This window comes from Octopus sinensis, linkage group LG1 (assembly GCF_006345805.1).
Source record: "Octopus sinensis linkage group LG1, ASM634580v1, whole genome shotgun sequence".
In the NCBI taxonomy this organism is placed as follows: Eukaryota; Metazoa; Mollusca; class Cephalopoda; order Octopoda; family Octopodidae; genus Octopus; species Octopus sinensis.
The window spans coordinates 187,540,756-187,559,455 of NC_042997.1; the positions used below are offsets into that span (position 1 = coordinate 187,540,756).

Here is an 18,700-nt window from a genome sequence, read left to right on the forward strand (position 1 = left end):
ACATGCCACCAGCACAGGTGCCAGTGAAGCGACGTTGGTAACGATCATGCTCGAATGGTGCCCTTTTACGTGCCACTGGTATGGAAGCCAGTTGGCTGCTCTGGCAAGGAAGCCAGTTGGCTGCTCTTAATTCTAACATGTCAGTTTCTTTGTTATTTTTTCTCATAATTTTGATAAATTCTTATAAATGATTATTCCTCTTGTTCTAAACAAAACAACACACAAGGTAATTTTTTTTTTTTGTCTTTCTACTTTGCAGATGCATTATTATCTTACAGCATGCCTCAAGGTCACCAACGAGGCACTGAGCTAGAACTCTATGATTACACATATGATGGAATGAGAAAAGACGGTTACCTTTCTGGAGGTGTTGGTCAACTTACTGATGGTTTACAAGGCAACAGTAACTTCCGCATGACTGACAGTAAGGGTCTTGGTGTGAAAGGTTATGACTGGGTGGGCTGGAGAAACAATTCGGATATGTTTAAACCAATTGAAATCATCTTTAAATTTGATGGAGTAAGAAACTTTTCTGAGGTGTTTCTCTACTGCAATAATGCTTATAAAAAATATGTACGAGTTTTCCGGACTGCTCTGTTTTCTTTTAGTAATGGAGGCAAATATTACAGAGATGAGATAAAATTTTCTTACGTGAAGGACACTATTGTCGAGTATGCCAGAGATATAAGTATTGGTCTAAAACACAACATTGGTAGATATATTAAAATGCAGTTGTTTTTTGAAGCACGTTGGATTATGATAAGCGAAGTTCGTTTTGAATCAAGTAAGTGAACTTTTTGGTTTCTTTTTTTTTTTTTTTTTCTTACTCAAAGATAAAGGCATCTTTTTGTTTTCTATATTGTATGTTGCAAAATAGTATTTTCAACCATGTAACAAACATCCTTGTTTTAGCTAGTCATCTGAATAGATGCATATGTCAATATGTTGTGAATTGTTATGATACTGCATTGCATTTATATGAAAGGAAATGTTTGAAGAGTTGTAAAATCAGTAAATCCTCAATCAGGCTTCAACATCATTTTTAATTTGTAACACATTAGCAAGCTATGATCTACACTCATTATGGAGTTGGCTTCAATATGATGTATGTGTAATATATATATATATATATATATATGTATATATATAATTGTGTACATATTTGCGCATATGTTTATATATAAATACATGTGTGTGTATCCATATATGTATGTGTGTTTATACATATACATTGATCATACATACACACAAACAGACATATATACTCATATATTTACCTATATATAGATAGGTAAATATATGTTTGTGTGTATGTATGATTAATGAAAATGTTGGTGGAGATCCTACCAAGTACCATGAAAATCCACTCTGACAATTTCCAGCTACACATGCATACGTGTGTGTGTGTGTGTGTGTGTCTACTTCCAATCAACCAAAAATAATGTCAAAACAAAGTCATGTGAGATATGTATTAAAAAAAAAGTCCCTTTTGAGTCAATTTGATGTCTGAATCTTGATTACAAACTGGAAGTGTGTTTTGTTTTGTACGTAACATAAATCGTGTGATGTGGAAAACTAAAAAAAATACTTGTTTGAGCCACTTTATGCATGTCAAGTACACACAGAAAAAAGAGTAAAGAAATAGAAAAAAAACAGTGGGAAGAAATATTAAAGATAATAAATTGAATAAATGTGATGAAGGGTAATAAGGATGAAAATAAGGAATTTATGGTAAAACCCATGTAAACGCAAATAGAATTAGACTTAACTCAGTCCCATATCACCTGAAAGTGGTGTGGAACTGTATGTAATATATAGTGGGCAGAAGTGATTTTGTTGAAATTACAACAAAAATACTGATGAAACAGTGATAGTTCACTAAAATCATGGATTCTTATGTGAAAATATCACATAACAATTTTTCTAGTGAGCTTTTGATGTCAAATTCATGAGATCCTAAATGAATTGTATATTTTTAAGGAGTTCCAAAAATATTAAAGAAATTCTACTTGTACACTTTCTATTGTACAGTATATTCAGCTTGTTGATAGGACAAGTTTCTTCATTCTTTTGTTGTTATATTTTTAACTAAAATACACCTATTATGTGTTTCAATTAGATTGTAAAATAATTGGGTAATTAGACTAGTTTCATAAAATGACTCATTTTTTGCTTACCAACATATTGTGATTTTGTAATTGTTGTCTCAAAGTGAATCTAATTTCTACAAGTAAATTCAATAAAACTTTAAATTATTTATGTTTTGTTGGACTGTTACCATATAAAATGAGTTATTAGCTAATATTCAATTGGGTATAACAACAAAATTTTAATATAGAAGACTTGTGCACATTGCTGGATTGGTTTGGTTCTCTGTCTTTTACAAGGCTGGGTGCTTCATCAACAGAACAACTTGTTTGTGAAATTAACCTGCAAGAGGCTGAGCACTCCACACACACATGTACCCTTAACGTGGTTCTCAGAGAGATTCAGCATGACACTGATTGATGAAGCTGGCTCTTTGAATTGCAGACAGAACTCATTTTTGCCAGCTGAGTCTAGTGGAGCAATGAGAAAATCAGACACAACATATTGCCAAGAATCAAACTCACAGCTTTATAATCACAAGATGAATACCCTAACCACTAAGACAGGTGTATCATAATGGTAAAATAGACGAAAATAATGGAATTTATCCTTGAAGAAAACTTGAAAATGAAACCTATACACCATCAAGTAAATGAAATAAACTCATATATATGCATAAATACACAAAAATATGTGCAATAATGATTCACAATACAAATGAATCAAAATTTGTTTCTCACTTTACAGGTAAATGCAAAATAAAAACAAAGTAAATCTGAAAAAAAATTTTTACAAAATAAAATTATATATATGCAAATCATGGAAACTTGTAAAGTGCCCCATTCTATACAATGCAACCTTGCAGAAGGCATATTAGAAAGTAATTTCAATTGATTGTCCACTGGGATCTTTCCTTTTTGTCATATAGGTAATCCAAGCACTGTTCTCCAATTTTGTAGTTTTCCTTGGCACATGCTGTCAGAAATGTACCTTACCTTTATAACCCACCATACTTTCATAAAGGGATAAGTGTCTATCAGGCTTATCAAACATTTTGTATGTGTTCTGAGCACTATCAATGAGGGGATTTATTTTGAATAAGGGATCAAAATTCGTTTCTCCACATACTGTTTGTGTCTCTTATATGCAAATACTGTGATAATTTTAAAAATCATGTTCTTGTCATGGTATTGAAACATTCTGATCTCTGAAAGGTTCATAATTACTCTAGTAGTTTTTAATCCTGAACAGATTCCTTAATACACATGATATTAATAGTAAAAAAATCTGGGATTTCTTCCAGGTATGTGGGTGACCACAAACTGTCTTTTTACCTCTTTGTTTATGTTCTGTGTAATGATTTTGCTTCTACGGTTATTGTTTCAAAGAAAGGGAAAAATGCCTAATAGTTTCGTCTCCTTGGAAAGACTGTTACTAGGTCCAATTTATTCCAAACAATAATGAAAAACAGTTATTAAATTTTCACTCCATTCAGATACAAATTTGCTTTCTTTATCTCTAATGGAGCTCTTGTCATAATCACATGTTTCACTTTTGGAAATCAAAATATCCAAAATTCAGAGTTGTTGCTTAAGAACATAAAACTCATATCCATTTTCTGAAATAAAAAATTTCAGAAAATTGATTTATTATAATGTGAAATAAAAATCTTCAAAAATTCACATGCCAAATAATGTTGGACACTATTATTCAATTAGTTTAAATAGTAAAATCATGTGTTTGCATGAATGTACTATGATTTGCAATGAAATTCTCATTTAAATACAAATACGTTATCTAGGGTGGTTTTAGGTGAGTTGGTAACATAAGCTAAAAAAAATTCTTAGGTGGGTTTCATAATGAAAGGGTTAAGATAAACTTATTTAGTTAACAGTATTTTGAAACTGGTTCATTTCTTGAATTTGACAACTTGATAAAGAGCTATCAGTGGTATATACACAATCTCTCCAAATATGGTTTGTTGAATTTTACTCCTGACCATAGAATTCTACTTGTAGTCATACTCTCATTTTTAGTTACCAATATATTGTGAGAGGGAAGTTGTATTTCTTCTTTCTGGACTCCTGAAAAAATGCATGTGTTGTGCTAGCACGGTGCATCAGCTCTTTGCTAGAACATTTATTATTTCAAGGACAAAGTTAATGTGGTGATTACTATGTAGCTGGAAAGCTGAAGGTATACTGTTGTGGTAATTTATTTTGTTGACACTATTAATTAAATTTTTGGTGTAACTAGTGCATCTGTAGCTAACTTTTAAAGTTTTTGTTGAAAATCTTACAGTATTTATAACCAATAGGGAAGTGTCTGGGTACTAGATTCAAGAAGTTTCTAGCAGTGTTAATAGTGACACCTAGGATAATGGTGGCTGTTAAACTAGATAATATTACAGTTGCAATGTTTTTGTTATTTTTGAAAAATATTATTAGGTGGTCAATATTTCTCAAAATAAAAAGAAAAGTCACTCTCTTTCAATGCATTGCTATAATATGGGTTACCGAGTTGAACATTTCTTCATCTGATAAAATAGCAGAACTCCATGGCTAATGTTGCTAACAAAATTCTTCAATACTATTGATAGATAACTAGAGTATTTGATACACACACATTTCTCATTGGCCTTCCTGTTAGGCAATATTTTTCTGTACTTGAGCCTAATGTAATGTTTAAAAATTAACTACAATTTATAGTGTAGTAATTCTTCAACTTAATTCTTTGAATGGTCTTTTCTTAGTTTATCCAACTGATTATTATTCATATGGCTTGAAATTAAGAAGCTGTAATCTTGTGAAAGTCTATGCCACTGAATTTCCTCTTCAAGGAATCTAACATGTATTCCCACTTGTCTACTGGTCTCAGCCACATCATACAGTCCTGTAATGACACCAGGTAGCTCATTGCTATTGTTTCACTCAAATTCTATCTTTAAAGAATAGTAAAAGAGTTTTAGATATGCATGATATCAATTTCAAGATTACTAATGGGGATCAGTTTCTTGCTGAACTTTAAAGAATTGAGTAGATAAAGCTTTTAAGATATAGGGTAGAACTCAGTTTCATCCAATTGGATAAATTTTCAATTATGTTTACTATTTATTTGGATAAACCAATTAATAATATAAAGGTAAATTTATGACTTGACAAATTTTAATGATAATTGCATCTAAGATGTGCTTGCTTGCAATAGCTAGTTCACTCTTTGCTCCAAAAATTATGATTGTGGTCCATATGGGGCTTCCCTGAGTGCTAAGTTGTAGTATCTGAGTTATTTTTATCAATGTTAGTATTGATTTTCTGTATTTGATTGTAATGTTGTTAGAAAGAAGCCTGGAGCATTTTCCATCTCATAAAGAGATTTTTAATATGACTATGAATAATTTTTTTCTTTAAGCATTAGAATGTTTTTGTATTATTATTATTATTATTTTTTTTTTTTTAATGTTCTTGAATGATGTGTGTATGTAATAATTTCAAATAGTTCATTTTCAAAACCCACCTAAAATTTCTTCCGGGACAATAGATTTCTAGTCTTAAGACAATATTTTATTAGTTAGAGGCATCTGCAGAGTTATGAAAGAAGTATCATTTCCAGCATGTTTTATTTATTAGGTCTTTTAGGGTTTTTTTTTGTTATTCTTATTCCTATTATGCATTTTAGATATGCTTTCTTAGACATGATAGGGAATGTTTTCTACTTAATGTGGGACCAGGTATTGGAACCTTGTCAGTAAAAAGTTCCCTTTTTGTGAAGAATACACAACAATAACTGGGCTAACGTATCCTCCTTAATACAAATGAAAGGAAATGGTACCCAATACATAACCGTTAACTTTAATGATTGCAATGAGGAAAGAACTGGGTTTTCAACAGTTATTTACTCTGAGTTTCACATTATCAAAAAAACATTTCGTTTTTAACTGTTTGACATTTGATGAAATCATGTGGGCGGCCAGCGGGCCAGGCAGACTACAACTGATTTAAACATAGGGAGGAGAAGTAGCTAATTAAATGAAAACAAGGAGACTTTAATCAGAGAGTGGGAGTGGAGTTATAGGTGAGTTGTTGCATGAGTGACATTATAGTAGTCGATGGGTAGTGACAGTAGAATAGAAGCAAGTGTTGAACAGTAAAAGATCTGGAAGCAATTAATTTTACTGAATGGTGATGGAGCATGGTGAGGGAAGATTTTCTGTGATCCCAAGAAACCTCATGTACCGACATCTAACTGTATTGAGTGCACTTTCTCCTACTCATATGTATGTGTATACATGATAGAAAATACGTATGGTGCATTATATGAATGAAATAATAAAGCCAAAGAGTAAAATTTTTTGTAACAAGATTTTGATATTTTGGCATGAGAAAGCCTTTATTAAAGTTCATAACATCTATGCCTGCACCTTATGTATACACGCACACCCAAACCTACTTACATACAGACATTTATACACACACACACACACACACACACACCACACACACACACACACACATATTGTCATCATTGTTTTGTCTAACATCTCTCGTTTATGCTGACATGTGTTGGATGGTTTGACAGGATCTTATGAGCCAAAGGATCACACTAAGCTCCAGTACCTGTTATGGTATGGTTTCTATGGCTGGATGCTGCCCTAATGCCAAACACTTTACAGAGTGTATTACATGCTTCTTTTTTTTTCATGGTATTGATACTAGTGAGGTTACCATGTAACTTGCAAGACAAGAGCCCTCAATTGAGTGAGGGTTTAGTAATGAGATAGGAGGCTTTATGCCAGATATTGAGAAATTAAAGTGTAACAGAGGGACAGGAGCATGTGTCTTGTTGTAGAAGAGATAGGTAGCTACCTCAGCTGGAAAGAGAGAAGAGAGATCATGGTGATGAGGGTATCAGGGTGTACCCCCAAGCTACAAGAAAGTGAATATAAGATAGAATAGTTACAGAGGATCAGACAGAGTGGATGGGTTCATGAGAGTGTGAAAGGAGAGTGACAGGTGGTTAGAGATGGGGACAGAAGTGAAAGCAGTGAATAGGGAACACAGTTGCTGGCATGGTCAGGTGAAAGTGAAAGTAAGAGGAGTAATTCAAGGAAATGGAGATATCTCACAGTATAAAAGAAAGGAGAGAGTGGAGAGCAACAATATAATAAAACCATGAAGTGTGGAGGGTGAGAAAGGAATGCACAGTGACAGAGACAGCAGGCAGAGGTGAGGTAAAAATAGCGAGTGACAGACAGCTTAAGATAGTGGAGGGTCTTTGAAAGCGGATATTTGACGGATATTTGTCCTCGTCTTGTTCGCTGTTAACACGTTTCGGCTGATATATCTTCCAGCCTTCATCAGGTGTCTTGGGTAAATTTCAAACCTGAGTTTGATTCCAGGCAGTGATCTGAATAATAATAATATCAAAAAATACCTTAGAAATTAGAACCCAGGTGCAGTTTGTCATACATGCACACTGACATTGCACATTCAGCAGAGCATGCTGGCCTCATTTCTTTTTAGTGTTCACATGTCTTCAGCAATTACAGCCCACATTTCACTGCTGTTCAATGTGTCCCTGTCAAACCTTCCCCCACAACTCATCTTCTTAATACCCATCCTCTATCACTCTTCTTAATACAGCACTACTCACTCAGATTCTGTAAATATCCTTTTCTCTGCTATCAGTTATCCCTCTCCTTGGAACAACTTCTGTTTGTCACCCATTTTGCTTTCTCATTTTCCCATTTTCCACTAAACACCACAAAGTCTACTTTCTCTGTTAACTTCACTGTGATTCCACTGCACCTCTTATGTGGCCATTGTTTTCACTGGGTGCACCATAAGGAATTTCTACCTCTTCCTTTACAGCACACACACATTTAGAAATGGAAGTACTCAATACCATACTGTGTGCCCAGTAAACTTTTTACTATGCAAAATACATCTGGGCAAGAGAAAAACATATTTTCCATATTCAGTCAGTTGAATATCAAAAGCTGACTGGGGTACAAACCTTGCATCAGACAAGATAAGAACTCTAGTTATATTTCTCTTCATATAAGTTTTGATTAATTCGGGGAAAGTGAGAACTGGGCAAGAAAGAAACAACAATCCTTGCAATTCCTGGATAATAAAAAGCACAAACTCACCTGCTGGTGATGTACATATGCGTGCATGCAAGCACTCGCACATACATACACTCGCACGCGCACACACACAACACATTTAGATATCTAACAAAACACAGATGTATATATATATGTCATCATCATCATCATCGTTTAACGTCCGTTTTCTGCGCTAGCACGGGTTGGACGGTTTCGACCGGGGTCTGGGGAGCTCGGGACTGCCCCAGGCTCCAGTCTAGTCTGGCAGTGTTTCTACAGCTGGATGCCCTTCCTAACGCCAACCACTCCGCGAGTGTAGTGGGTGTTTTTTACGTGCCACCTGCACAGGTGCCAGAGGGGTCTGGCATCGGCCACGTTCGGATGGTGCTTTTTATGGGGGGGGGGTGCAGAAATATAGGGGAGCACCAGTGGGAGGGGTGGTTCAGAGGACAGGTTCTAGGCAAGTAGAACGTAGGATATCGAGAGAGGGGTAATGCATGGTGAAATAGCGTATTGAAGAGGGGGTTCAAAGAGTAGACACCTATAATGGTGGTGGGGGGGTGCAGAAATATAGGGGAGCACCAGTGGGAGGGGTGGTTCAGAGGACAGGTTCTAGGCAAGTAGAACGTAGGATATCGAGAGAGGGGTAATGCATGGTGAAATAGCGTATTGAAGAGGGGGTTCAAAGAGTAGACACCTATAATGGTGGTGGGGGGGTGCAGAAATATAGGGGAGCACCAGTGGGAGGGGTGGTTCAGAGGACAGGTTCTAGGCAAGTAGAACGTAGGATATCGAGGCTATATGTATATATATATATATATATATGCATACAAGGTTGGCCAAAAGTCATCTGACAGTAAATCAAAACCATTTAATTCCAAGATTTATTTACGTTTAACAACTAAATGAATTTAATAAAAGCATCTAAATATGAAACATCATGAAAATTGTTCAAACTGAAGTCCTTCTTGAGTGACACATTTTTCCATTCAAGTCAATACACAATTACAGATAGAATTTATGGGATTTTGATTTACTGTCAAAGTGACTTTTGACCAACCCTGTATTTAGTATTTATTTATCATCATCATCATTTAACATCCCTGTTCGATGTTGGCTTGGGTTGGGAAGATCCACTAGATCCAAAGACTTCATTCCAGTATTTGCTTTGGCTTGATCTCTACAGCTGGATGCCCTTCCTAATGCCAGCCAGTTTCCAGCATATACTGGGTTGCTTTTTTTGTGCTACTAGTACTAGTGAGGTCATTGTGCAGCTTGCAAGATTATGAAACCTGAGACAGGAGATGAGAGTAGCTTTATGCCAAGAGATGAGGTGTAAAAGTATGAGAGTAGGAGTGATGAGCAAGTCCTTATCGAGGATCTATGTGGCTATTCACATTTAGAAGAGAGAATGAGATTGCCAGGTGACTCCACAAGGTATGAGGGGAATGGAGGTCAGTGGGGATAGAAGAACCAGGAGTGTGGGCTGGGATTTGCAAAGAGTGTATGGGAAGCAAGAGTTAGAGGTAGGCAGCAACTGTAAAGATTGGTTAGGGTTCAAGAGTGGATATAGAGAGTAATGTATAAGGGGTAGGAGATGACCAAGGAGTGTAGAAGAGAGATGGGGAAGTTGTAGGGTAGTATGAGTAAAGAAGATACAGTTGGCAGGGAGGAGCACGAGTGAGAGATAACATGTAATTGGGTAGGCTGCAGAAGTTGGGAGACAGGGGCCGGTGTAGTGCACGAAGAGAGATAATTTAATGATTCAGTAGGGGAAAGGAGAGCAAATGATCAATGTGGTTCGTGGGCAACAGCTAACAAGTAATAAACAGTTCCAGGTAGCAAGAAAAAAAAAACAAAATGGTAGTGAGAGTGATCATGAGTGGGTGGTAGGGGTGGGAATATCAGGAGATTGGATAAGGTACCCATTTGTGTATATATGTACATGCAGTGCTTCCAAGTCACTTCTACAGAGATGGATCTTCTCCAGGCCTTCATATCATCAGACATCCTTGTCCTTTGTCATCCGCTCCATAACATTCAGGGATCTGAGGTCAGCCTTCATCATCATATCATCCTGGGTCTTCCTTCCACAAATTCTAACCTTATTAAATGATTGACACTTCTTTCTACAGGTGTCCTCATCCATATGCATCACATGTCCATATGAGTGCAACCTTCTTTCTTGTGCACTATATCTGATTCTTCTTATGCCCAGTTTTTCTCTCAGCACATTTATACTACGTCATTCATGCACACCCAACATTCTTTCCAGTCTGCTCACATCCTCTGCATTCAAGGATCACATCTCTCTATCAGTTCCAATACATGCATCATACAATCTGCTCTTCAGTTTCTGGGAAACACCTTTGTTGCCAACGACATATATATAGGTGTAGACGTGGGTGTGTGGTAAGAGGTTTGCTTCACAACCACAATGTTATGGTTTCAGTTCAAGTATGTGGGACCTTGGGCAAGTGTCTTCTACTATAGCTCCAGGCCAACCAAAGCCTTGTGAAATGATTTGGTGTACAGAAGTTGAAAGAAACCCATTGTGCATACACACACACACTCACTCACACACACACACACACACTCACTCACTCACTCACACACACACACACACACACATGTAGGTGGAAAGAAGAAAAAAAAACACCTTCTGAAGTAAGTAGTTTATAGGCGCAAAATTTCAAAGACAGTTCTTGCAATAGTTCATGTTTGATCATAGCTATGTTCTATATCAGTGCATTGTTCATTCTCTCTAATGCCTAGCAGTTAGTTTTTTTTTTTTCATCTTGAGCTTTTGTAGCTGTTGACAAATATGAAAGAAAGTGAAAGAAGTATTTCTGGACTGTATCCAACCCTCAACAGTTGTACAAAATTATTTGGTTGTGGTAATAGATGGTATGACACTATGTTTCATTGTTGTTGTGTGTTTGTGTATATGAGTATTGAGATTTTGGCATCATTTAGGTTTACTTATCCTCACTGTTCAAAAATCAAGCCCTTATCAGAAGCCAAAATAGTATTTTCAACTCTTATACTCAGTTTTTGATAATTATACATTATGTGGCTATGTTTGATGTGGTGCCATGAGACTTGGAAAAAAAAGACGATTCCATAACCATCACTCCGAAATGAGTATGACCAAGAAGTGTGTACCATGTTTTTGGAAATTGTATTAGTTAGTGATATAATAGGGTCAATGATGGGTGCCAGTGAGGATGGTGGTGTTGGAGAGGTAAGGGCAAGTGTAGCAGTGTGGACAGGAGTAAGGGAACGAGCTGGGTTGGGAGGTTGGGTTAGGGAAGAAACTGTGGACCAGGAGATCACGTAGCGTGTGGGCTCGTTTGAAGGAGGGGAGGGGTCGGAGAATGGTGGGTTGGAGCGGTAGAGTGGAGGAATGGTAGGTGAGGGGAGACGGGTGATGGTGGGGCAGTTGTGGGGGAAGAAAGCAGATGCATAGTCCATGGAATGTGCTCTGGCAAGGGCAGTATGGATAGTGGTGAGGGGATATCCACGTAGGATGAAGTGGCAAGCCATGAGTTGAGACTGAGTCTCAAAGTCATGGTTGTCGCTGCAGAGCCTGCGCAGATGGAGGAATTGGGAATAGGGGATGGAGAACTTGGTGTGTTTGGTATTGGAGGAGGAGAAGTTGAGGTATGAGTGTGAGTCTGTGTTTTTAGTGGATGCTGGTGGTGAGAGTGGAGTGATGAATGCTGACAGAAATGTCGAGAAAGGCGACAGAAGTGTTGGAAATAGTGCAGGAGAAGTGGAGGGCAGGATGGAAAGATTGGACAAAAGAGAGAGTCGTCAATATAACGATCATATAGTTCAGGAGTGGGACCAGTGAAACTTGAGAATATTTGGGCCTCAATGTAGCCAATGAACAGGTTCACATAGTTGGGGCCCATTCTCGTTCCCATGGCCATATATATATAAATGTGTGTGTCTGTGTGTACACAGTATTTAAATATGAACTACTAATAGTTTCATACACACACACACAGAGGATTTAAATCAGATGAGCTAGTGTAGCATGTTGTGTATTATCAGTCATTCAGGCTCAAAATACAAATAGCTGCTCTCTGAGAAAATTCAAGAAAGAACAGGTGAAGAATAGTAAATGAAAAGAAGGAACCAAGGAAAAACGTATGGAAGGAAGGAAGAAAAGACTTGTGTTTCTTTGATTTGTTACAATAGGAATTAGCATGGTTTGGTGTGATTGATTTAACAGGGAAAGGTTAATGTTTGTGAGACTCTCTGCTTAATCTGGAGAGAGGGGTGTTCTCCAATTTTATCATGGAAACTTATCCAGATGCTTGCATTTAGTGAACATTTTTGGATCCTATTACCAAGCCTGCATTTCCTTGAGCAATCAGTGAATGGAATGCATCATTCTACAATGCCCCACTTGATGGTTTGTAGGGTATTGCTGGCATTCAGATGCCAGATATGGCTAGCTAACTTAGTGATTTCCTTATCTACATATCAGAAAGAAAACCTGTGGCTGGCATATATTTTTATAAAGTCACTTTCACATAGACCAATATACTTTTCCTTTTGTGTATTGTAATTTCATTCAACTTGGGTGACCTCAACTTCATTAACCACCAAGATAAACATACATGACTAGTTGAGTGGGCAAGTGCCTGTGTCTCTACAGTTACATTTTGGAGTAGGTGCCTGATGTGATTTATGTGTAATAATGTTTTTCATATTGAGGCAGCAGCTGTAAGAAACTGTCACTGAGTGTCTATTAAAAATGTTCTTATACCTATAGCTATCCAGGAAATTCTTATCTTTCAAATTTACTCAGAAGAAACTTGCCATGCAGTGAGTCTGAACCTAAGACCATGTAATTGAGAAGCGAATTTCCTAACCACAAAGCCATGCCTTTGGCACATTTGAGTAATGACGGATTGCTTTGGATTTTTTTATATCTGATCCATCTTTTCCTTTACACCTGTACTGCTCGCCATCACTTTCCTGTCCTTCTGATCACTTCTCATTTAACATCCATCACTTCTCTTATCAATTAATATTACCTTCCTTTCATTGCCATGCCACACACACATATACTTGTCTGTTTTACCAGCATTTACTTTATCTCTATCTCTCACCATTCACCACTTGCTGTCACTCTCTTACTAGCAAAACGATTATATGCATAGATACACACATGCACATACAAACATATATACATCATGATGCTTGAGTATTGAGGGATTGTGTTTGATCTGATTACATCTGATGCACCCATTTCCCTCTCTCTCTCTTGCAAAATACAGCCATCATAAGCGTCTTTCCCCTCTCATGCCTGATTAAAGAGAGTTTGCATTTGATATTAAACACTGCCCCAACCTCACCCCAAGTGTCCACAGTCTCTTTAGTATTGCCATTTTGACTACCTATTAGTCATACCCTTTCATACTCATTAACATAATTTATTCTTCTGTATTGCTAGCTTCTGCTCCCTCTCTTTCAAGTTACTTATTATTGGCATCTATCAGTTACGCTTTTGTCACTAACGATTTCTATGACTACCAATCACTCACTATCTTTCATCACACCCTGTCAATACTGTTTCTTCCATTACTCCTTTTAGCACTATCTCCCACCTCATACTCTTGTTTTTACCATATTTCATCTCTGTTCTTTTTTCTCCTGTTAGTGACATTGCCTTCTGATAGTATGATAGTCAGATGAGCTAGTGTAGCATGTTGTGTATTGTCAGTCATTCAGGCTCAAAATACAAATGGCTGCTCTCTGAGAAAATTCAATAACGAACAGGTGAAGAAAAGTAAATGAAAAGAAGGAACCAAGCAAAAACTTATCTGCTCTGTTAGGGACATTGCCTTCTACAAACAAAGGCAGTGTAGAGCAGTGAGAACCTCTTTTACATTGCAAGGCTGAAGGCATCTGCAACTTGTCCTGGTGTCGTAAAAATGCTCCCTATTCACTTTGTAATATGATTGGTGATAGGTAGGGTATCCAGCTGTTGAAACTATGCCAAACTTAATTACATTTAAGTGAAACATGACTCCTTGACCAGTCCAAAAGGACAAGAACTCCAAATAAGAAGTGACCGTGATATTATTCATATATATCATCATCATCATCGTTGTCATTGTTTATGTCACTTTTCTCTGCTTGCATGGCTCAGATGTCTCTTCTGTAGCTTAGCATTTCCACTTTTGGGGTCTTTTGTTGTTTCCTTGAAATCAGCCTGACTTCTTGAGATGCCATTTTCAGTCTTATTGTTCTACAGATTCCCAAACTTGATAACTCAGTATTTCTTTAGCAAATTAACCTTTTGCAAATGCATCGCATATTTGTAGCAGCTCAGTCTTCTTTCTCACACATTATGTCTGATTTGTCTCATATCCTATTAATCTCTTGGTTCATTATGTTGTTCATATGCACTAACATTACACAACCAGCAGAGTATCCTCACCTTATTTCTTTCCAGCCTTGTCACATCCTTTCACCCTCATGTTTTATTATACACTGCCGGTGGCACATGAAAGCACCCACTACACTCTCGGAGTGGTTGGCGTTAGGAAGGGCATCCAGCTGTAGAAACTCTGCCAGATCAAGATTGGAGCCTGGTGCAGCCAACTGGTTTGCCAGCCCTCAGTCACACGTCCAACCCATGCAAGCATGGAAAGCGGACGTTAAACGATGATGATGATGATGATGTCCTTAAGGACTTCACTGCCCTTTATTCAGCTCTTTTCACTTTTTCCACCTCATTCTTTCTCTGGTTGCCATTCTTTCACAAAATCATCTTCTATTGCTAATTTTGTCATCTTCCTAAAGAAAAGCTATCAATTCCTTTTAAGGAACTGTCTAAATATTCGAAAGAATTTATTCTATGGATGCTCATAGTACTAATTCTGTTACATGGTAAGTGACAGTTATACAGAGAAAAGACCTAAAGATTTTTTTTTTACACTATTATAATTTGTTATTTAATATATTTTCATTTTCCCCTTTTTTTTTTTCAATCACTTTTCTCCAGCAAAACTAGAAGGCAATTTTTCCGATGAACTACCACCTTCAACAACACATTCACAGTCAATAGAAACTACCACTAGAAGTATAGATATTCTTTTACCAAAAGATAAAACTCATGGAGGCAATGATCATGGTAAGTAAAATGTCTTCTGTGCTTTTTAATTCTTTTATTTATATTTTTTAAAAGATACATATAAGCTTTTTTTTTAACATTTATGTCAGATTTCTTGCATCTGTGAGATGCTACGTTGGAGTGGGCATAGATAAAAATTCATTCCTTAAATAGTATATATTACTAACTTAAATGATATATATATATATATATATATATATATATATATATATATATATATATATATATATATATATATATATATTGCATTATGATATGCCTTTCAGAGTTAAAATGGCTGCCAACATTTTCTAATTATTTCAAATGGGTACCTTTGTACTCTTATACAAACTGGCATAGTCATTCCCATGATAAAATCTAGAAACCATGGAAACTACTAGCCTGCAGCCAGAGCAGTAACACTTCCCTTCATTCATCAATGAAGGACAAGAGTTTGAAATGTTAGATTCTTTAATCCCTAGGCAATTAAATTTACTAGACTCTCCAAGTAACTGTCCAATTTCTTTCATTTATTTTTAAATATGTTTTGTTGTGAATTTTACTGAAGTTGAAATAAAAGTTACCTAATAGATTGTTGATTTTTGGGGGATTTTTTTTTTGTTTTTAAATATGTAGGTTAGAGTATATTTGAAAGTGTTTACAGTTTTTGTGTGTTTGTGTGGAAGTGTACATTATTTTCACAAGATATGATCAGGCAATTCTGATGTTCACAATATAAATACCAATCCAATACTGAACTTGATTCGGTCAAGTATAGGCTTATCTCCCCAACCCTAAAAAAAAAATGTATGTTATCTATTGTATCAGTTACAAATCGACATTCTGTGAATAGCTGATATTAGTTAGAATCAACTTATTAGGTCAAAGTGATGCAGGTATGGCCATGTGGTTGTAAAGTCCACTATGCAATGGCACTAGGTTCAGTCCCACTGCATGGTACCTTGGGCAAGCATCTCCTATCATAGCCTCAAATCAACCCAGTTCTTGGGTTGACAGTGCCTTCTTTCCTGACTATAAGATAAATTAAGGATAAATTTTATTAGTATTTAAATCTATAGAATGGTTTCATGCAATCTCTAAATGGATAATCGTTATCCTCAGTGGCTAAGAAACAGCAGTAGAATAGTAAACATTCACTCAGATATCTACATGAAACCATTTATGGACTGAATCATGTGTATGGATATTTATTTACTGAGCTTGATTGGTATGGGGGGAAAAAAATCATAAGTTTAATCTCCACAGTATTTATTTCTTTGCTACCCACAAGGAGCTAAACACAGAGAGGACAGACAAAAGGATTAAGTCGATTATATCGACCCCAGTGTGTAACTGGTACTTATTTAATCAACCCTGAAAGGACGAAAGGCAAAGTCAACCTCGGCGGAATTTGAACTCAGAACGTAGTGGCAGATGAAACACCGCAAAGCATTTCGCCCGGCGTGCTAACGTTTCTGCCAGCTCGCTGCCTTCAATCTCCACAGTATTTGCCTGTATCCAAAGCACAGCAGTATTGAAATTATGACAGGCTTGTCTGATTGTGGACAGATGCTGTTAAGGTTCAGCTTGATGCTTTGTTTCAAGTGCATGAGAGGCATTGACATGCCTACACCACCACTTCGATAGCTGTTATTTTTATTGCTATTGAGTGACCTTTAACTTTTCTCAAAGAGTGGAACTTGACTAGGTTGCAAGTTTAGCATCTGACAACTTGACCATATAGTACCACAGGTAAGAGGCTATAGTACCACAGGTAAGAGGCTTTATAGATTATGATCAATGTAGAAATTGGATGAAGGATGATTGAAGCCCTATCAAAGCAGCTTCAAGAGGAAATCCTTGTGCAGTGGGAAGCTGAAGTAAATTTAATCAGTAATAAATTTAACACACAAAGTTTATCTTCAACAAAAAAAATTAATGTATTAATTCCAGTTTAGTTAAAGATTGGAGAAAACTTTTTCCATAAGTTGGAATTCATTTTATTTTGCCTGTCAGCCCTTCTTCCAATAAAATTATAAAATATCAAATTATTTTTGTCATCTTTTATTGTAGAGGAGGGTATACAATTTTTTGATGTGGTACTGTTGTTTTATTTTGTTTTATTGTTTTATTATTGTATCTGGGTTGATTCATTTATTACACCAAGATGAAATACAGATTTATTTCGTCTAAGTGATATATTATAGGCAGCCACAAAGACTTTTGTAAGTATAATATGTAAATTCATTTTTCTCTGATTTTGAAACACTCACACTCAAACATATACACACACATTTATTGATCTGGTTTTTCAAGAGAACTTAACAATTGACAGTTAACAGAATATGATCACAGCACATTTTTCTCTATCTCTTAAAAAAAAAAAAAAAACTACAGCTTAAACATATTCACATTGTTGTTTTCTTTCTCCATAAGTTTTGAAAAATGTAATTTAAAGTTTGCTTTGCCTTATTTAGGAAATGTCTGCTATGTTCACGACTCTAGTCTCTGGATCTCCTTCACTGGATTAGATCTGTCTTGAGAACTGTCTTTATGGAACTTGTTCCAATCATCCCTTCTTGACGAATTGAATCAAGCAAAGAGGCTTTAGTTTGGGACTTTTCTTAAAAGACCAAATCTTTAAAAAAAAAAAAAATGAATTGTTGTTTATATTTTTTTAAAGTCATTTACTTATCTATATTTTTTTCTTGTGCATGTTTTTCCTTCTAGAACGTTCTCGCAATGATCGTCAACATAAAGCTCCAAAGGCCATGGACGATAGCTATGTTGGAATTATAATTGGTGCTCTCGCTGCCCTCATAATTATTCTGTTCATTGTGGCTGTAATAATTGTGGTGCGGCATCGGCGATCCAAACATAACAACAACCAGCCTTGTCAGAAACCAGTCGTCCTTGGCGATAGGCATGTGACTATAAACCTTAGCGACCTCAGAGGTGGTTGCACCAATGGTAAGCTTTCCCATGGTAACATGTACAACAGTGTAGCAACAGATGATATGGACTCTGATCGAGAAATGTGTGCTGGCAGTGCAGATAAACTGTGTTCCAAAGGAAGTGGCAGCGGAAATTACCTGGAACCTAAAGATAGCATTCAGGGGAGGAAACTACCTGATTTGCCTCCCACCCCTGATTCTTCAGGCAAGTATTTGGAAACCTCCTCCACTCCTACTTCCTGCTACTTATTTTGGGGTCTCTTAAACTTAAGTAGGTATAACATTTTATTATTAAAAGCATCAGGGAGCAAATAATCAATAAAGATTTCCAGTTTTTCAAATAAAAGCAAGCAAAAATTGAATTTAAAGATGAGATGATAGGCAATTATTAGAAAAGGAAAGTTGAGGATCTTGTTT

At 36.3% G+C, this 18,700-nt stretch overlaps 1 protein-coding gene across 2 annotated transcripts in view; it reads left to right on the top strand.

Annotated features, from left to right (window-relative positions):
- LOC115211898 (discoidin domain-containing receptor 2) overlaps nt 1-18,700 on the top strand; it is a 107,953-nt gene that overhangs the window by 56,793 nt on the left and 32,460 nt on the right. Inside the window, exons 5-7 of one of the 2 annotated variants that reach the window (XM_029780646.2) lie at nt 260-784; nt 15,222-15,350; nt 18,060-18,488. In XM_029780646.2, coding sequence (XP_029636506.1) covers nt 260-784; nt 15,222-15,350; nt 18,060-18,488 — 1,083 coding nt within the window. The remainder of the gene's footprint in view (nt 1-259; nt 785-15,221; nt 15,351-18,059; nt 18,489-18,700) is intronic. The other variant, XM_029780654.1, reaches the window with a different exon arrangement.